The 22234-nt window shown below is 41.9% G+C and overlaps 2 protein-coding genes across 2 annotated transcripts; both read right to left on the bottom strand.

The window, feature by feature from the left end:
- Positions 1-10501: 10501 nt before the first annotated feature.
- tmem275a (transmembrane protein 275a) lies at positions 10502-11122 on the bottom strand (the record flags this gene model as incomplete). The annotated part of the gene is made up of 1 exon (XM_084058840.1): positions 10502-11122. One exon carries the CDS (start codon positions 11120-11122, stop codon positions 10502-10504), a length of 621 nt encoding a protein of 206 aa, XP_083914966.1.
- A 4701-nt stretch (positions 11123-15823) lies between these two features.
- kncn (kinocilin) lies at positions 15824-21469 on the bottom strand (the record flags this gene model as incomplete). Its single annotated transcript, XM_084058085.1, has 5 exons — positions 15824-16099; positions 18232-18325; positions 19047-19121; positions 19298-19366; positions 21322-21469. 5 exons carry the CDS (start codon positions 21467-21469, stop codon positions 16054-16056), a joined length of 432 nt encoding a protein of 143 aa, XP_083914211.1. The 3' UTR covers positions 15824-16053.
- Positions 21470-22234: the final 765 nt, after the last annotated feature.

Below are 22234 nucleotides of genomic sequence, written 5' to 3'. Positions count from 1 at the left end.
CACACTGCTGAGTCGACTAGAGCAATATTTTCACCGCCTGCAATGTTGGCACAGCTGTACTGTAAGTGCATGTGAAAATAAAATAAAAATACTTGCAGAGACATATCAACAACACTGACATCGATATCTGTACAACAACAACACAAGACAGAAACAAAGCATTTTTTTTACTTTCTCTTGCTGTAGTGGTTGACTGCAATATACATAGGGTTTCTTTGAGTGTAAACCTTAGCTATTTCTAGATGAGCAAAAACAGGTCTGAAGCGGTCTGCTTTGAACCCACAAGAAGGCTTTTTTCATTCATTGTTTTTCCTGTGGCTCTTTGAAGCATAGAGTCCTCTGCTGGACAAAAAGTAGCACGGCATGTTGTTTACCCAGCCTTCTTCACACCAGGAAATCTCTACTTGATTTTCCAATTTGATTCCACTTCCCAATAATTATAGCACATGGCTCTCTCCTTACACTTATTATGTATCATTGTAGATAAAGGTATTCACAAGGCTTGACAAGACTTGTGCATGCACCAGCCCTGACAACGTGCCATGCATGGCCCACTTTGTGCAAAAGGCCAGAGGTTCACATTGCATAGCATCCCTGTACAAACACACAAATATTGGCACAAAGACCCTTCTATTTTTGGTGTGTGGGTATTGATTGTTTGTCCTAAAAGCGGGCTACCGGGAAAGAACATTCAACATCAATGTGTCAAAAACAAACAGATGATGGACTTTGGTGAATCAAAATTAGAATTTTGATTCACCCAAGTCCAAGTGCATGGGAACTGAATTTCACTGAAACAACTGAAGGCTGACCTTTGCAAAGAGGAAACGGATTGATCTGCATGCCACAGCATCAACGCCGTTTCACGCAACAACCAGCAAACTAAACTCCCAATCTCCATAGTGACACTATTATTTTGCAATGTCAGAGAAAGGGCAGCCCCCCCGACCCCCCCTTCCACCCGGAACTGAACCCCCCAAAAAACAAACACACACACATGCGCGCACGCGCACGCACACGCACACGCACACACACACGCACACACACACACACACACACACACACACACACACACACACACACACACACTGTTTATGTTTTCTTCTCCCAGGACTCACATATAGACTTGTGAACACACACAAAGGGAGGTTATGCAACAACCCGGACACTTGAATAAAATGCCATTTGATGGGGGGTGAAAAGAGAGGCTCAGTGGCAAGTTGGACATTGTCAGTGGTCATTTGTATTCAGAGCACTGTGGCATTACTATTAAGACCCTCAGGGGTTCTGATCAAAATACCCTGTATCATTTCCCCCCAGATCTGTAAGGAGTTTTGTTCTCCATGTTGCCCCCCCCCCCCCCCTCTGTCATAGAGACCAATGGAAAAAGGTTTACCCATGCCTAGCATACGGCAGTGGTTCCGGAACGATCCCCAAATTATTTTGGGGATCCCCAGATGATTAGCTTGATGTGCAACATTGTTTTCTCACTCAACAGTAAACAAACCAACAAACAGTATAAGTGTGTACAGGGTATCTGTACATTTCTTCACAAAATACAATTTAATGACTTTTAAGACCTTTTTAATACCAATTTGGCCAAATGGTCAAATATTACGTAAGAAAGGGGCAAACATTGTGAAAATAGCCGATCTACAAGCTCACAACGTCTCGCAGATGCAAGGCGTTGTGAGCTTGTAGTTCGGCTATTTTCACAATATTTATCTGTGGAACAGAGTCAAACTAGTGCTTGTCAGGGTGGGGGGTCCCCAGTTCAAATATTATTATTTTGGGGGGTCGCGGGCCTGAAAAGTTTGGGAACCCTTGGCATACGTTAAACGAAAACATCCCAAAACAGTGCCTTTTGTATGCTCTCTGATGAACAGCATTGCTAGAATTTGTAACATGATAAGATTAAACTAACTAACCATAGGTTAGTGTTTCACAGCCCATTGGTTTTGTGGCCTTTTATAGCCCCATATAGTTTACGACGTGGACCACTAGATAGGCTACTGTTCCAAGAGACGCCAGTCAGTTCATAAAGTTCACCACCACCCGTGATCACCTTTTGCCCACTAAACTATTACAATTGAGGAGACCATATAAGCATTGTAAAAATCTAATGTGTTGTCTCCATGCCCTGTGCTTAAACTTACTAAACTGTTAATGCATTGATAGCATCCGAATTAGGTGGAAATGATGGGTGTCGTTCCTGATGACACTGGCACAAAATTAAAATGCAGATTAGAATCCACGCCTAGGTTGGGATGAGAAAGGTCTGGGGACCCCCAGGGGTCCTTGAGGGGGTTGCAGGGGGTCCCCTGCTAAATTAAATAGACCCTCTCTGGTCCATTTTGTTCAATGTGTACACAAAGTTAAATTAAAATTTAGGATTTCACAGTGTAGTTTGGGGTCCCAGAGATTAAAAAAAAAAAATCAAATGGGGGTCCGTGGCCTAATGCATAATCATCATCATTAAAAGGGTTGAGAATAAATGGGCTACACAATGAAAGACATTTCCATTATAGAAGTCACCCATTCCTCCAAATCCCTCTTCTGTCCTCCCATCTAACCCAGTAAGGCAGAATGAACTGGGTTAGATTACATAACCACTGTCTGTCTGTCTGTCTCTCTCTTGCTCTCTCTCTCTGTCTCTCTCTCTCTCTGTCTCTCTCTCTCTCTCTCTCTCTCTCTCTCTCTCTCTCTCTCTCTCTCTCTCTCTCTCTCTCTCTATTCTCTGCAGCTCGTCTTCCTCTAATCCTTTCTGCTTGATTACTCCCTCCTTCCCCCTCATCTCACCAAACCATTCAAATCGTCTGAGTTCTCACGCACAGACATGCACTCTACATGCACACACATGCAATGCATCAGAAACCGCTATGCTCCGGTTTAGAGCGGATGGGCAGTACGGGGTCCACCCACCACGAAACCCCTCACAGCTTGTGTTCAGACCAGACTGTGGCTGCTTGCTTGTGATTGCAGGTGTGACTGCAGGGTGCATGTGCAGTTTGGATGGATGGATGGATGGATGGATGGTTGGTCTGTCTGTCTGTCTGTCTGTCTGTCTGTCTGTCTGTCTGTCTGTCTGTCTGTCTGTCTGTCTGTCTGTCTGTCTGTCTGTGTGTGTGTGTGTGCTTGGGGGGGGGGGGGCTTTTTTGTTATCATTTTTTACTGCACTGCCCTACTGTTAACAAACACATTAATAAAGTATTTAAGCAATCAATCAGTGTGTGAGCGTGCATGTGCGTGAGTGCGCACGAGTAACTGTGCCTTGTCTGTCTGTGCGCAATATCTCACTGATGCATGACATGAAAGGAGCCGGGCGGTTCCTAACATCGTTGTTACAGCAGGGATTGCCAGGGAAGCAGTGGCACTTATGACAAAAGATGTAGCACTAGCTAGTCCAACTTCAGACTTTTGTGAAGGCATTACGCTACAATCGAAACTACCCACAGAGATCACTTCAGTTTAAACGCTTAGGTCAGCGTCAGTCTTTAGTTGAGCGTGTGTTCATCACACGACTTCAAAGAGTCAGGCGAATGGTGATCACAACATAGTTGAGAGTGTACAAATGGAACCAAATGGACCTGTAGGGTCCATTTGGTTCCATTTGTACACTCTCCCTTTGCCCTTTATGGGTGTGTCAGAGTTACACACCCATAAAGGGCAATTTGGGAACCATGAGGGTACCCCACTTTGAGACCCACTTGGTGCAGCAGAGTTTTTCCAGTGAGCCAGCATGCACAACATCAGCACCCTGACTCTGTTGGACCAGAATGGAAGAGAGCCTTCATTAGTTTCATTGGTAACACATGTGAAGGAAGTAAGGAAGAGGAAGATGCCCAATTTATTTCCAATATCACTGCTGTGCATAGAGCCTCGCAAAAGAAACAAGCGCTTCCACATTCAAATTATCTTAGAAAATAGGCCATCATCATCATAAAAGCTTTTACATGAACATACATGTGTCTGCCAAAAGGATAAAACACAAAAAGCCTGATCACTCACTCACTCACTCTCTCTCTCTCTCTCTCTCTCTCTCTCTCACACTCACACTCACACTCACACTCACACTCACACTCACACTCACACACACACACACTCACACACACACACACACACACACACACACACACACACACACACACACACACACACACACACACACACACACACACACACACACACCAGGCCTTGGGAAGAGATAGGGTTATCTCTTTGGGCTTTTACACACGTGACAGTGTTGTAGTAGGCATGTTGCAGTGGCTGAGGGGTAAAACTAAACTGGAGCAGTAAGCCACATCTCGTCACCCTGGCCTTTATGGAGCAAGCATGCAGATATAGAACGTCTCTTCTCCTCATGCCCACAACCCCGTTCACCTCTGACTAGACAGTAAATCATTTGCTACATGATGAACCACCAGTTGGTCATTCTCAAACAGCTCTTGAGAAACATTTATTTAATCACAAATCAAAAACAACTCAATAATTATTCTGGGTCTGACTTACATTCCACACATGTCTCCATCTGGTGCCTGCCTTTTCTTAGCAGCCATGCCGACACGAAATAGCAGGCTAAACACAGGTGTTACCAATGATAGCTACTAATTAAGGTTCAATTCAATTTGGAAGGCGATAGCGGAGCCTTTCCGGTGATCCAACATGTAACCTGTTCCGGCAAATGACCTGATCAACAAAACCTTAATTAGTAGGCTAGGCTGTATACACCTGTGTTTACCCTACTATTACGTATCAAAATGACTGCTGTGGGAATTTCTGGGAAAAGGTCTATTTTATTATCCATAGCATTTACAACTCGAGGCAGTCTTCAGCTTTGGGACATTATTCGCCAGATCATAGCTAGTAAACTCTTATGAAAAATAATGTAGGCATAATGGTTAAAAAAAGAAATGGTCCAATCAGACTCAATCAGTAGGCTACAGTATCTTCTTGTTGTGATGCTATAATAAAAATTATAGTATGATATTATATCATCTGAGAGCATTTTACCATTTTGCATGCCTACTTATTACCACCAGTTAGGACGCCATTCCATTTCTCAATCATGCCTTGATTATGAGCCTTCGACACTGGACAGTGGGAAATTTAAGTAATACGACGGTCGTCTATCATAAAAATGTGATCAGCTGAGTTCACGTTATCAGTTTTCACATTGGTCTAACGAACCATCACAAGTATGCCTAGCATTGTGTTCAAAACAAGACCGATATTGTTGGTGAAATTTGCGCAATCAATTGTGGCTGCCAGTCAGAACTATATTAGTCTATCATCTTTTTGTACACTGATAGTACTGATTAGGCACAATTTTACAAAACATGCTTGATACAGCTTGTCTACACAGTTTCTATGTTGGCCTTTGCAGCTAATAGTCACTCCTGGTTATGTAGGTCATACATATTAAGACCTTGTATTCATATTCGTATAGGCTATACCTATTCCTGACTCCCCATTCTCCCCATGTCTCCCACACACCCTTTTCTCATAGAGCTTGAGCAATAGCCCAGAGTTATACTCTGCTGACATCTACTGGCTCTATCTCAAACGACATTTACGGTATGCATAACTTCCAATTATGGATCTCCAGCTCTATCTAGTGGCAATGACAGTGTAGAGCAGCTAAAATACACACACACACACACACACACACACACACACACACACACACACACACACACACACACACACACACACACACACACACACAAACACACACACACACACACACACACACAACTGTGCATGAACATATTCACAGTTAACATTGGTCATACACACCAGAGAAAAATGATGGGTACAGGAAACACCTTCTCCTCCAAATATATCGACTGCCTATAATGGAGGAGATTGAGCAATATTTTGCAAGCTGCTTTGCCTTACACTTGGACAACCCCATAATCCTCAAGCCCCTGACCACCAGCCTGTGGACATGGCCCAAGCTGCCAAATTTAAAAACAATGAGCTGACACTTATAGCCTAGATGTATAATGGCTTGTACTAATGGCTGGTATTTTACTTGTTTAGTAAGGAAAGCTTCCTCTAAACTTGAATCAAAAGTACAGCCAACTTCCAATAACAAAACCTCTCTGCTGTTCTGCTCTGGTGTATTAGCTGTTATATTTGCAAATACATAGGGGTCATTGCATTGAAACATTTCTGGTTTCACACAGGAGTTTTTGTAAAACACAACAGAGGAATCAGACATGGGTGACACATCTTTGGTAATGTCAACAATTCTGTCATGCCTTGCTATGTGCAGTCCTGGGACATGGACTCTATGGTCTGATACTGTCCATGGTGTATGTAGGCAGTACGAGTCATGTTTATTAGGGTACCAGATGGACAGATTCAGTTTGGTTGGCAGCACTTGGAGGCGTGCCTTTACCGTGAAGATGAGAATATCCTCATCAATCGCTGCATTTTTAAGAATTGAGAACACACACACACACACACACACACACACACACACACACACACACACACACACACACACACACACACACACACACACACACACACACACACACACACACACACACACTGTAGACACTGTAGACAGACAGACAGACTATTGCTAGCTAGTCCTTCAATAGATACTGTTGGTATCTATGTTGTATATGATCAGCAATGATTGGTAACCATTGTTTGTATCAGAAATGTTTCTTTTGAATATTGTTATTATGTTGGAAAAGGTGTCATATAATCCCATATGGGATGGGCCACAAGGTGGCATGACACTAAAATAAAACCATTCATTCATTCATGCTTGCATCACTTCAACCAATAGCATCAGCATTGTAAGAGTCAACTTATAAGCATACACTCAACTGTGACTAACATACTGTAAGCTAACCCCTTCTCTGTTTAATGTGAGAAAACATGTAATCTTCATGTCTTGCTGAGCATGTTTTAACCAACCGCTGTATAAACTAATCACCCTCTTGTGATGAAAAATGTCTTTGAAGTTTATCATGCGGAGCACTTCATTGAATATTTAATGCATGAATTCAACTACACTCAAAACTCAACACATTTTTATTTACTCCACTTCATGATGATATATAATATGCCATGTAACAAGAGCACACTGTCATGCCATGTGTATAGATAATAAGCAGCTCTGTGTTGTACTGTAACGTTGTTTTTATTCATATTTATGTGACACAATATCTCTTCAAATAAACAAATTTCACAAAAATATTAAATCTCTTCCAGTTTCAGAGGCTCTAAGAAGTGTTATATACAATAATATTACCAGATCACCAGAAACATGATGTTAACTTTCACACCTGTTCTCTGTCAAAACAAACTCAGTAAAATACGCAATGGTTTTCATTTTCAGCGTGGTTTGACAATTGTGTGGGGGTTTGACAACTGCGGTGGGGTTTCAATAGTAGTAGAATATAGTAGAATTAATAGTAGAATGAGCTAAGACCGCTCCACGGCCGTTAAAGCTGCTGGCGGAGCGATCCGCAGAATGGAGAAATTCACTCGTTCTCCACTGGGGGTCCGGGACCACTCTTCTCATGACTTTTCAAACACAAATCAGGGTAGGAAAACGCCAAGTCCGAAATTCTCCTTTAAGTAAGGAGAGAAAATATAATGCAAATGCTCAATGCAATTGGCCAATATTCCACTCTAAATAGGAGCTCAGCAATTTGACTACATGCAGCCAATACTGACACAGAGATTAAAATGAGACAGACTATTATAAACCATTTACATATTTATCAGTAGAGTGACGTTTCACACTTTTTGTAATGGATATGCATTTAAACATCACAGCTAGAGCATCCCTAACAATATGGAAAATAAATTCTGAACCAAATAATGCACATATAGCCCTCGTTAGTTTGATCCTGAGATCTCAGTCAAATGCAGCATTGATTTAAAATAGGAAATTAGGATAGGGTGTATTTTCTTGGCCAATCAATTAGTAACAGTGATGGGGAATACTGTACACATTGTAAGTCCCCACACAACACTGTATCTTGGCTGGCAGTGACACATGCTTTACAAATTTGCACTGTATGTATAGGTACTTCAACACACAAAGTCAACATCTTTTAAAATATGGGTGAACAAATGAATTGCCATGCCATATCAAATTTGAAAAGCAAGTGTTAAAAGACAGTGTTTTATGTAAAAACAGTACATCACCATCAGACCATTAAGATACAAACCATGCAAACAGTGAATCAATGTTCGTGAGAATGGTGAGTACTGTATATTTCAGATGGTCACGTTGGTACCACATGCCCAGCCTCTGTTAAGTCATACTGTACCAAAACAAATATCATAGTTGCAGGTATTTTGAATAAGCAACAGTTTTCCACTTATCAACTGCATCCAAAAAACACAAAGCTACATCATTACAGAACATTACTCAGGAAATGACATTAAAACATATTAATTCAAGTGTCATGATTGAAAATACAAACAAAATTAGAGACATACTGTACTACCAAAAATCCCAAACTTACACCGTAGTTATGCTGCCAGGTGCCTATACTATATACACAATAACACTTTAAAAAAGCAAATGTAAGAATACACAGAATCATTCATGACAAATGCATTGGCTCAACTCAAGCACTATCATATCCTTAAAGCTCTATTGTGTGATACACAGCACCTACTATTAAACAAGGGGAATTACAAGCCATAGTGTTTCAAAATAAAGCAGCTCTGCTCTGCCCCTCCCCTGAACCATCCCTTGTCTATTAAAACACATTACATACACCCAAATGACAATGACAGCCAAAGTGAGCAGATTTGAAAGAGTGACGTCTTGCTGGTACGAGCTGGGGAACTTCGGCCAAGACACTACAAATTTTCACATAAGCCCTTGTCTTCTCTGCAGCCGAATACTGTGCTCCAACCTGATGTAGGAGCCCACATGTCAAGAAGGTTGATGCTGCCATCAACAACGCTCTACGGATTATAACCGGCTGCCTGAAGCCCACCTGCCTGTCCGTGTGGGAATTGCCCCTGCTACCATCAACCTGGCAAGGAAAGCCCAGATACTGTACATGGCACTACATACATATTACCAAGGAATCTCTTATTTAAGGAAGGGACGCGCTAGCCGCCGGGGATGCAATATGACGCTCATGGGTAAACCTAGCACCGGAAGTTCGATGAAATACATGACAGTGAATGGAGTGTCTTGCAAGGAAGCTTATTTAAGGAAGGGACACAACATCATTTTCTCTATCCAGCAATTCCAGCCGGCAGATTCGTCGCATTGGGTGCCAAACTCACACCGGAAGTTTGGTGAAATAACATTGGAGTCTATAAGAGCCGGCTGGACAGCTCATGAACAAACACTATTTCTGAACGATTGCGACCTTTGTCATATAATCGGTTCAGGAATATGAAAGAAGACATATCACAGGTTGTTTTCTAATCACTTGCTTTTCGATGTGCACAGTACATCCTTTTATTGAGGCATCTAAACAGTGGCAGGTATAGTTTCTGTCTCGGAGGTATCGCGAGACAGAAACAGTCTTGCGATACCTGGCACGTTCAGAAACATACTTTGTGTTCTTTAGATACCTCTATAAAATTATACAGTTTACACATCGAAAAGCAACACAGCAGAAAACAATGTGTGATATGTTATCTTTTATTTTCATGAGCCGAGTATAAGGTCTCAATCGTTCAGAAATAGTGTTTGTTCATAAGCTGTCTAGCCGCTCTCATAGACTCCAATGTTATTTCACCAAACTTCTGGTGTGAGTTTGGCACCCAATGTGATGAATCTGCCGGCTGGAATTGCTGGATAGAGAAAATGACGTAGGTGTCCCTTCCTTAAATAAGCTTCATTGCATGACACTACAATGACAGCAGAGCCGCCTCAAGTCCCGCCATCCGTACAACAAGGCGGCACAAGAGATGCTCCGTTCTGTCACTGAGGACTTGTCTACAAGCGTATGGCTGGTGACATCCTGGAAGTAGGAGTGGGAGTCAGCCGGGCCCTCACATATCCACCGCTACACCAGTGACCCGGGACATGGCATCATAGGAGAAGATCTACCACGCCGGCAATGGACTTTGCTGAACCGCCTGCATACTGGGGTCGGTTGCTTCAAGTCAACTATAAAGAAGTGGGACCTGGTAGACAGCGCAGCACGCGAGTGTGGCGAGCCTGAGCAGACCGCAGAACACATAATCACCACCTGTCCCCTGTACAGACCACCTTCAGAGGCCGGCCTCTTCAAAGTGGGACCAGAGACAAGGGAGTGGCTACATTTGCACATTAAAATGTTTCATAACGCCCATACTGTAGTTAACATGGCATGTTAATCACTGGTTGGCTGGACAAGAACAACATAAAATGGTTGATATTAGTATACAAGCAGCAAAATAATACTTCATGGAAACTGTTGGACACATAAACCACCAAGCCAAACATATTTACATAGCTAGCAGTCAAGTCCTGGCAGAAGGTTCCTACAGTGGTATGTCAGTTTGGTCTGCACTAGGTGGCCATTTCTTCACGTGGCAAGTTAAGCTTCACTGCACCTCCAGTAGTTGTGGAGGCTGAGTAGGTAGCAATGGCACAAATAGAAGAAGGACCATTGGACTCTGTGGCAAAAGGCTTGCAGGGCCCAGGTGGGGCAGTGTCATGACCATCTCGCTCAGGGCTGGATGCCCGAGACGAGCCAGGGGAGGGTGTGGGGCTGAGCTGCACTGCGGTTGTGTCCTGCAATGTGTGTTCACTAGTTTCTATTTCGAACGCTGTTCCTCCAGCAAACCCACTGCGCCCAATCATCCCTGTGCCCCTGCCACCCACCTTAGATCCACGCAAACCCTGGGCAGGGGGCAGGCGACTGCACACGCAGCAGGCTCCGAAAAAGGAAAAGGCCACTAGAAGTAGAATAGGCCCAATGATGATGGGAGGATTGGCAGAAGGCACCAGGGTGCTGAAGGCAAATGCCCCCACCAGGGTGATGTTGATTCCAGCCAGCATAATGCACAGTCCACAGGCACAGCAGAGTGCCGGGGAGGGCAGGCTGTGAGGGCGATACTTCTTCCTTTTCTTCTTCTTTGACTCCTTTTTAGGCACAGAGGTGCTGGAGCTCCTTTCAGTGAGGACCATGTCTTCACCGCAAGGCTATGTCTGTCTCTCTCTCCCTCTCTCTTTCTCTCTCTCTCTTCAGCTGTTTCTCTTTTTATGGTTCAGCAAAGACTGTTCCCCATGGCAACCCTCGACTAAATTGTGTCCAGTGTTCACAATGAAAAATCACCTGCACCTGAAAAAAGAAGATGCATCATTGCTGATAAAAATTACATGCCCCTTTTGTTGTTTGACATGGCTACTCATTCAAATGCTCTTGGGCTACAAAAGACACGGTAGACTATCATTCACCAGATAGGTAATTATTACAGAGTATAAATTGTCCTCGAAGACACCCCTCAGTGATTGTCTACAAGCTTACACCAAATAGCTTATCTGATCAAATTTCCTGTGAATTTCTGCAAAAAAAATTAAAACATTTGGAGACCATTAGTATGGCCAGCAGTAGATAGGAGCCTCAGATATTATCCTACATTACAAGTAGCCTAATCGGAATCAGTAAGGGCTTTTGTCTTTCTGTTATTCTAATAAGAATTGCGCAATAAGGCATGGTACTGAGACATGGCTCATTAATTCAAGGCCACATGAGGAATAACATGATCTTTTAGTACTGCCAAATGACCCCTTTCATCCATCAAACGAACGCCCTCTCAAAATCAGTCCAAATGAACAGGGAAAAGGTCTAAATCAAGCAAATGCAGATGACATTTAACACCTAGGGTTTTCTTTATTTCATACTTCTAAAGAACACAATATGTAGCCAATTAATATCAAAATCTTGATCGTGGATTTGTTTACATCGAGCTCAATGAAATATTATTTTCCTATTATTTAATATCTGTTGTAGGCTCCAGAACATTAACAAAAAAAAATCTTACCCTTTACGCTGATGTTCCGAGCACTTGAGGGTGTTTATTCGGTTGTTTCAGCAACGTGGATTTATTAAACAAGGAATTTTCGTCATGGTTTGCGGGGTTACATCTCAAACAGCACAAAGTCATGACAGTCGTTCAATCAAGCCAAGACACCAATAGGCTATGCTGACAGTAGCCTACCACAGAAAGGCCATGCGACCCAGTCATACAGACAAACCGAGGAAAAACTCACTTTAGGTGAGATGGCATTGCTTCGAATTCTGGAATATAAAACTGTAGGCTAATAAGACGCGACGCGACACAGTTCAGACGCGACACAGTTCAGCTCAGAAGCATGCACCACGACAAAGGTGAAACTACTGTAGCCTATGATTGAAGTATTTTTCTTGCAGTCATTTAAAAGTCTTCAATTGAATCTTGCCCCTTTCTTCCATTCAAAACTGTGCACCAGTGTCCGTGTGAGTCTTCTGTGTGAGTCTTCTGTCTCCCCGCTCCGTCCTTTGTAAATCGCGTGTGGAAACCCGAGGGGGAGGGTTGTTAGAAGGTGGATAATGGAGGTGAGGGTATTGCATCGAGTGGACAGCTCCTGGTGCTGAAACTAGTGGCGCAAACCTCACAACGACACAGCTTTACTTGTTGCTTATCGTATGCACTCTGCATTACACCAATTCAACTCCCAATCTTTTTTTGCCCAGGCAAATAGTAGCTTATCTTATTTCCAAAATATATATATTATATAATATAAATATATATATATACATAGTCAATCCATTCCACACACATGCCCTTGTGGTTTGTCACCTCTGATTTATGAATGACATGGCATGACATGGCCAGATCTAAACACGATCCTCCCAATCCCCCCCCTATAAATACGTAATTTGCTTCATTTAGGAATTACAATTATGAGGCGTGCACCTTACATAATTTAAAGAAAACCGAAAGCACGGCTGTAGCACCAAATGTATCATGGTGGTGGTGGCAGTGGCACTGGGACTGGTTACTATTGGCAAAATAACAGAGGAGGTTGTCAACTTAATTTATTTAAGTTAACAAATAACAGTGCTATATGAAAAGTCTGATAGTGGAACACCTTTGACAGACTCATAGAGAAAAAGCCTTTACTCTGACATACTATACTGGGTGTAAGTCAGAATAAAAGCTTTTTTTCTCTTTTCTTTTCTTTTCGTTTCATCATAAAAATATAGGCTAGTATTTAGTCAGAAACAGATGATCCCCTGTGACCACTGAAGGGAATTAGCAAGAAGAAGAAAGAAAAAGAAGATTCATTATGGCAATATTATGCTTCAACCTTTAGGTCGTTCAAACTGTGCAATAGTCTGCTGCAGATGTCCCACCAGTCTGTAGTACTGTAGTGTTCTCTTAAGTGCTGTGGCATGCAGGGGGGAGCAGGGGATGCCAATAAAATGAACAATCTTTGGACAGTCTGGAGGTGGTGACTGAAAGGGAGATGATGAGAAAGCTGAAAGCTATTCCAGAGAATCACTATCTTCTCATGCCCTTTACAATGATCTTGTGAGGATGAGGAACATCCCCCCCATGGCACACCACAAAGCCATTTGGCCAGTCCTTGTGTCAGCAGCCATCAGGCTTCTAACAGCCAAAGCTTGACCCAAGGGCAAGGCTTGTATTTAAGACCTGCATGTTGACTATTGACTACTGTCTCTTGACAATGAACATCATCACTTTACTATCTCAGTTTATTGCACTACTTATTGCTGTTATATTTACTGTACCATTATTGTTCATGCTACTATTAAACACCATGGTGTCTTTCTCACTACTGCTGCTTTTTGTTTTTGTTTAATTGTAATTATTGTAGTAAGCTATGTGTTTGTGCACTTTCGACTTGGCGTCTCTATTTTGGGCATGTCATTCTATATCTCAAAATGTCTCGATCATAGCTGATCTACAAGCTCACAATGCATCACAATGTGATGCATTGTGAGCTTGTAGATAAGCTATTATTGCTATTATATATCGTATAAAGGGCTTAAGTGGTTAACATTCGGGGCTCTTTGAAGAGCAGCCCTTAGGCTAAAGGAAGACCAAAACAGTTCAAACTCAAACCACAGCTTTTAAAAGTTATATAATTACATTGAACACAATGTTCAAACCCCTGCCTCTGAGACCAGGGACAGGGCAATACCACATTATTCAGCCTGACACCACATCACATTGAGATCAGCAGTACATTCTCCCCACGCTATTTGCCATGCAGCAGCCGTTCTGTCTGTGCTGTCCTGAATATCAATGCATTGTGTTTTTCACTGTGTGTGTGTGTGTGTGTGTGTGTGTGTGTGGGGGGGGGGGGGGGGGGGGGGGGGGGGTGCAATTCGCAATGTCCCTACATGTTATTGCGTGTGTGCACACGTGTATTCATTTTAGTCATCAATACGTACACAAGCAAGACCAAAAATAATTGGAAATCCATGCTCCCAACACAGGCTAGGGGATATGAATTATTTAAGACCTCAATCATCCCATGATGATCATAATAATTTCTTGATTGGTTGTTGAGTACATTGTGTGATGATATACTATATGAGCTGCTTGAGAGGGAGCATACATTCTCTACTTTGGGTTGTGTCAAGAGTCGGTGTGAAGAATACAAGTACTTCACTGACACATTATACAGTTTGAGGCCATAGGTTGATTTCAGCTTTGAAAGTTTAATTGTATAAATAAATTCATAGGATAATAAGATGACCTCAACAAATACCACAGGGAGCCCGGCAAGACCCTGTATGTATTAGTATAGTAATAAATAAACAAAAAAAGTGTAACCAAATTATCTCATTATCATCTCTCTAGGTACCACAACTATGGTAACCTAATGGAAAGAGTGGCCTTAGCAAAGCATAGCACTAATTACTACATTAATGTGTGTGTGTGTGTGTGTGTGTGTGCGTGCGTGCGTGCGTGCGTGCGTGCGTGCGTGCGTGCGTGCGTGCGTGCGTGCGTGCGTGCGTGCGTGTGTGTGCGTATAAATCTGTAGTGCTGTAGTGCTAAGTAGCTCTATATTTCAATAGCAATCATTATAGTGTTTGTTCAGTAACAAGGGTCTCCCTGTTTCTCCAGCTCTTTAGTAAACAGAAAATAAATTGTATCCAATTAGGAGAGAACTCATACATGATAATGGATAAACAAGTGAAATTGGAAGTGATTCAACAAAAAAGTGAGCAGACATAATTGGAACTGGAACACTATAAACTTGAGCTGATGATGAAATGATGGTTCTCTCTCCTGATTGGATAAAATTGGTGTCCCGACCTGAAAATGTATTTTCTGCTTACTAATGAGCTGGAGAGCTGGAGAGAGCCCTATTATTGGAATATAGAGCTTTAACTTTTTTACCTTTTTTTCTTTCTTTTTTTTTTTTTTTTTTTACAAAATATCACTTACATCTCCTTTAAATAAAATTGATAATGTTACTGTCCATATTGACATGGGAACCATTTTGATCTTATGATGTTTCCAATGGTGGACAAAGTATAAACTCAAGTAATTCAAAGTATTCAAAAGTACACATTACAAACATATTTCCAGAATTCTCCTGAATTCTCCTGAATTCTCCTGAATTTTCCCGAATTTTCCCGAATTTTCCCGAATTTTCCCGAATTTTCCAATTTTTCCAGATTTTTTTAGAAATTTCCAGAAATGTTCAGAAATTATAGATCTACAAGCTTACAAATGTGTCGTGTTGTGACGCGTTGTGAGCTTGTAGATCGGCTATTTTAACTGTATTTGAAATACAGCTTTTTTTAAGGGGGGGGGGGGGGGGGGGGCAAGAGTCCCTTCCTGGAAGTTTTATGGAGGCAAAAGTACAATATTTCTATTTAAAATGTAGCGGGAAAGTCATTATTTACAACAACAACAAAAAACGCCAAAAAGGTACAGTACTACAATGTACTGTAGTTACTGTCCACCACTGGTCATTTCTGTAAGAGCAAAATGGCCGCTGTGTGAATATGGTCAATTGCCAGGTGAGGTCAGGACAGGTCAGGTCAGTGTTAACAGATGACATCATGGCTGGTCTTGCTCAGAAGGTGACTGCTAAAGTTTCCTCCGAGATAAGACGTCCGGCATGTCTGAGGATGTCCTGCAACAGATCAAAACATGAGTTAGGCATGTGAGAGAAGTATAAGAGGGAGTGTGAGGGAGAGAGCTTGTATGTTTGAGTGTAAATGAATGAATACGTGCATATGTGATCAGATAATGTTGTATTATCTGGCCCTTATTTGTGCCAATTAATTCAAAATACTTATATTCAAATAAGATATAAGAATAAACCTAATTATTTGTGGTCAAATCAAATATCAAATCAAATATGTGCAGACATGTCCTGCAAGGTGGATAAAAGACCCTGTCAGGTATGAACGAAATCTGTGTTTCCAGATTCTGGTAACGCAGATAGAATCTGGGTTACCTAGTAACAAAATCCAGTATGAGTTGATTGCTTCATTATAATTTATTTAAAAAAAAAAGGTCAGATCATTGTGTGCCTGTGTAACGGGGTCATTTATACTTAGTTGTGTGAGCTAACATGGCTATTTTCAGTGTGTGACATGGCGCACAACCAAGTATGAATCACGTATAATGTGCCGCCCCACCATGTTGGATGTGTGTACTCATCAGAGCAGTCATACCGATGTGGGGAGACACCATTGTGAGCTATGGGATCTATACCAGTGGTTCTCAAAGTTTTCAGACCGTACCCCCCAAAATAATCATATTTAAAGAGGGGACCCCACCCTGATAAGCACTTGGAATGTAGGAGTCGAGGCATTCAATTAAGAATTGACTCGGTTTCATAAATATTGTGAAAATGGCAGATCTACAAGCTCTCAACGCCACGCGTTGCGAGCTTGTAGATCTGCTATTTTTACAATTCTTGCGTCTTTGACAATTTGGCCAATGTTTGACCAGTTTTTATAGTATAGCTTGTTGATTACTTTCTGATTTGATTTGTTTTTAGCTTTCTTTTAGGTATTAAAAAGGTCTTAAGAGTCCTTAAATGATCACTTCACTGTCATCTGGGGAGCCCCCAAAAATCATGTGGGGACCCCCAGAGTTTTTTTTTTACTGTTCTCAACCTGTGGTTCGGGGTCCTGACCCACAGGTTGAGAACCACTGATCTATACAATACCCTTGAAGAAGGCTGTGGTCAAAACCGAGAAAAGTATGACCACCACAGTACACACAACCAAGATGGAGGCGGCGCTGTTACATGAGTCTGGGTCAGGTGGCACGCTGTTAGTTTCTACACTCTGATAAATTGTACTCTTTAACTTTTAGGAGGTGGCATTTCCATTTGTAAATTGATTGGCAAATAACAGAAATACAGATACTATTCTCCTATGAACTATTCTGGTTGTTCTTCTGGAGCTATTGTTGTTATAAAAATCTCCATAATACATGGAACTCACAAGTTTATCCTCTTCTTCTCTGAGACCCTCAACCAATCGTCATCTGCCAGACACAATGGAGCAGAGGCAGAAATGATAAGTTAAAGTCCAGTCCTCAAAAGGGGAAATATGACTGATAGAAATATAGTAGTGCTTGAACATATGTATCTGAGCAATAGACTTTTACTACATCTAAAAACTGCCTTGTGGTAAATCTTTTATTTCCTTTCAAGCTGAATGACAACATGAGCCCCTTTCATGGGTGATTCACACAAGCTGTCAAATACAGAAGAGGGCAAATTTGCCGTTGAATCCCACTAGAAAGCAATCTTTGAGAGCTATCGCTGCAGATGATGCTGTAGTAAGTATCTGACCCTTGCAGAGCCTCTTGAAACAGTAGTACGTTGCGAGAGAAAAGCACACACATCCAAAGAGCACAAATTATTCCATTACTTTGGAGTGCCGCAGAGACAGACTCTGGGGGATCATGACCTTGCCTTCTGGGGCATCATGACAGAAACAGACTCTGGGGTACCATGACCTTGTAGGTATGAAATAACAGCTTAAGCACACTGTAGTGTGTACACGCACACTAAAGTGCATCAATGGAAACTTCCTTGACACAATTAACCATTTCATACTGGTGTGTGTGTGTGTGTGTGTGTGTGTGTGTGTGTGTGTGTGTGTGTGTGTGTGTGTGTGTGTGTGTGTGTGTGTGTGTGTGTGTGTGTGTGTGCGCACGCGCGCGTGTGTGTTTGCAATGTGTCTGTGTAGCAATGTGTCAACATGTTATAGTGTATGTGTGCCTTGTGTTTGTGTGTCATACCCCTCATCAGGGTTGGCCTCAGCCGCTGGGCCTCCTTCCGCAAAGGTTCCCATTCGACTCTTGGAACGTTCCAGGTTTAGCTGGCTCTGAGTTCCTTTGAGAACAGGAGAACAGATCAACTTTTCATAAAATATTACATTGTATGAAATATAAAGTCCATGGACTTCTGTGAACTGATAGAAATATGAAGTTGTAGGAGTTCATTCTAGTCTATTACGGAGCAAATTAGTCTTTGTTTAGACTAGTGGCTCGGCCAAACAGGGAATTGACCACAACATGGGGCATCAATGTTTCCATGTGGGGGATTCAGTCAGGAGGTAGTTTGTAAGGAACTGAAGTAATAAAAGTTCCATTTATGGAGAAATTTTGCGGTGTGTCCCTAACAGAAGATTTTCCAACTTGAAAAAAGACACGACGTCCCGAAGCCACTAGTACCTTTGTAAGTTGACATTACACCTTCTCTATCCGTGTTCATTTTAAATGATGTGTCCCATTAACACCTGAGATGCACACAGAAGCGCATATTATCTCCACCATTTGCAGTTCTTATCTATCTAGGTTTGGCTCTTGACTTACTCTTACCTGCACCTATCCTTTGTTTCACCACTGCTGTTGCTGCTATAACACTTGCATTTCCCCAAGAGATCAGTGATGGTTTATCTGATCTGATCTTATCTGATCTTATCCTAAGCCTAATTTATAGATACTTTTTCATACGACCACGACGACACATTCAGAAAATAACGAAGATGCATTTTTGAAAATCATTTATGTCCGGAGATCAGTGAGGTTATATGATCATGTTTTAAACTCACCTTCCCGTCTCAGTACATCTGCTGGTAGTTCAGGAGCAGGGACAGTAGGCTGAGAGTGAGGCCGTATTCTGTTCCCTGTGATGGAAAACTATTGAGTCTCATGATGGCTTTTGACATGGATAGAAGAGATGGATTTTCTTTATGTCATGGATAAACATTACATTATTTTCACACATTTGTCTCTGCTAAATGTAAGCTATAATGTTGACAAAGATGTAATTGGCAAATAGTGAAGAAGGGCATTTAATTACCAAACATTGGCATCATATTGTTGAGGTTAAGCCAGGCTTTTATGAAGGGATATACAGATATGAGCAGGCCTGCAAGACACAAAAAAGTTGATTTTATAGATGACACCATAAGAACCTGTTTATAAAAGTTTACTCTCTTTCATAAACCAATAGGAGACTTACTTTCTCAGACCACTTTAATTCTAATAATGGGGCAGTTTGATCGATTGCAGGGTATGAAGAATAGTTTTCAATATCTTGTATAAGTTGATGATCAATTACATTTTTTTTTTTTTTTTTTTTACTTGGGTCAATTGTTCAAGACTGAAATAAGAATTACTACTACTATTACTAGATTTGCCTCATAACAGATAGCAGAAAAGACTGACATTCCACCAGTGACTCCCAAACCAAACAATTAAAGGGGTATTTCACTTTCAAACATGTTTGGGGTCATTTTAACATCTAATCATGATTTCGTGTCTACCCCAGACAGTTTTTAAGTTGCTTGTTTCAGTATTTAGATATTTTATATTCATTTTATAAGACCCCCCCCCCCCCCCCCCCCCCCCCCCTACATGAAAGAAACACGGCCCCTCGCACATTAGAAGAACAATATCAGTCGCCAGAACCAGGGAGGTACGTGAGTTTAAATGAGTCTAACATGGTTAATATAGGAAGGGGGCGTGTCTAATAAAATTAAAATCAAATATGTAAATACTGAAACAAGCAACTTAAAAACTGTCTGGGGTGAAACACAGAAGCCAGAGTAGATTAAAATGACCCCAAACATGTTTGAAAGTGAAATATCCCTTTTAATAAACGTCGAGGAAACAGCAGTGTGCTAGGAGGATGCAAGATTAGTTTCCTTAAACTGGCATCAAATTTCCCCGGAGGCCCATTGAAGACAGAGCAGAGGAAAATGGCTTCCCATAGGCTACATGAGATCAGTGTTGTGCCTCTAAAAAGGCGTATTTACTCCTGTGCCATAGTGGAATGGAATCCATTTATTTTTGTCATGAAAATTCATATACTGTACCTCGAGACATGGCAAATAAAAAACATGCATGGATAGACTCAATCTTGACAAAATATCTCAATTATCATGTAGGGTTGGCATTAAAATCCTGGTCAGTCCTGGGGTGGTCTGAGCCATAACAGCTCAAACAGCAGAAAGAGTTGAGATACATAAGCAAGAGCACTCAGTCCACATTCTGGAGCAGACTTTCTGGCACATGAACCCCAAGAAATACATGATGGGTTGGATTACTTTTAATTATACTCAGGCAAAAGAGATAGCATGTGCTTTCTTTTAATTTGCAGAATGCCTGTGCTCATCTTCATGCTGACAGCAAACATACTAATTTAGTTGAGCAGATCATTTGTAATAGAGAGATGAGATACTACATCTATCACACATAACATTTTATATCTTAGATCATGCACTTAGTCTCTGACAAAGAACTCCTTGCCTTGGCAGACCAGACGAATACACTGCTCCCTACGCTATCAGGCGACTTCAGTTACCATGTTGTATCAAATGATCGCATGGTCACTGAGGTGTGTTTTTCAATGGAAGGTTGATGTAAAATAGCATTGGCCACTGATCTTTCAATTGTATTTTCATAAGTTTGTGACTTTATGAAAGTGCGTGAAAGTGCATGCCTTCCTCAACCCACACATCAGGACCACATTGGAAATAAGTGTTTTATTACGCTTATCACGCTTTTATATCTATATATAATATTATTCAGGTCACTACTACAGGCCAACAGTAAACGCAGCATCAGGACCAGATTGGAAATGAGTGTTTTATTATGCTTATCACGCTTTTATGTGTATATATAATATTATTCAGGTCACTACTACAGGCCAAAAGTAAATACCATTAAGAAATTAAATTAAAAGTTCTGGGAGATAAAAGTCTGGCAAAAGAAATCAGCAATTAGGACATTGCACTGAATTAACAATGATACACCTGTCGCAAATAACCATGATGAAAGTGCGTCGGTTGATTCTGAAATGTACATTTCACAAGCACTCACCCAGGCCCCCTGCTCCCAGGAAGATGCCCCCGACAGCATCAGCTTCACACTCCTTGGACACCCCGATGATGATGCAGCCCGCCACAATGATGAGCACGGCGGCGCCCACCCGCAAGCCATGGTACTCCCCGATACTGACTGTGTTCATTCAGCAGGCGGAGGACCCCCACCCGCCCCGTGCTGCCCAGCTTCCGGACACACGCACGCAAGGACTGACCCTGACACACCCGTAGACAGGCACGCTACTTGGACATGGGGCCCTCAACACACCTCCAGCTCCAGTGTCACCTGCGTGTAGTGTGGCCCCTCCCTTCTGCCACTCTCACTGATAAAGGAACACTTTCTCTGTCAATGCGTCCGTCTCCGTTCTTCGCTGCTCAAGACTTCTCATGCATCTTTAAAGATGGAGCTCCGGTTTCCAATGCTGCCAAAAATTAAAAAGCTTGTGGCATTCACTCTTATGTCCGTGGCAGACACGTAGGCTACGTAATAAATCTGATCACAGCTGACCCCCTCCTTCCGACTATCGAGGCAACATGCCAAACACACTGGCAAACTGTAGGCTATCAAGTAGCCAGGAAAGCGCGTCTAATTCAAAGTACCTATCAAATTACATTTTGATACCATCAGAAGCTTATCAGGCATCGTGCCGTGTGATGTTAGAAGAATAAATGCGGAGTCACAAACAGCTATGTGGTCTCACACACATGGAATGTGTAAGTGATCTAAGATTAAGGTAGCTATGACAGCTACTCTCAACAGAGCAGGGAAGAAGGAGAGAAATAGAAAGTGATAGAGAGAGTATGTACTGTTAATGTGATTCATCTACGAGCTTGAAGGGAATGTTGAATGAAAGGTTCAGAGAGTCCTCTGCGGTCGGGGCCCGAGGCCATCAGCAAAGGCCTCTAGTTGC

This window comes from Gymnoscopelus microlampas, assembly GCF_963454915.1.
Source record: "Gymnoscopelus microlampas genome assembly, chromosome: 5".
In the NCBI taxonomy this organism is placed as follows: Eukaryota; Metazoa; Chordata; class Actinopteri; order Myctophiformes; family Myctophidae; genus Gymnoscopelus; species Gymnoscopelus microlampas.
Note: the sequence above shows the minus strand (reverse complement) of the source record. Positions and strands in the feature narration are given on the sequence as shown.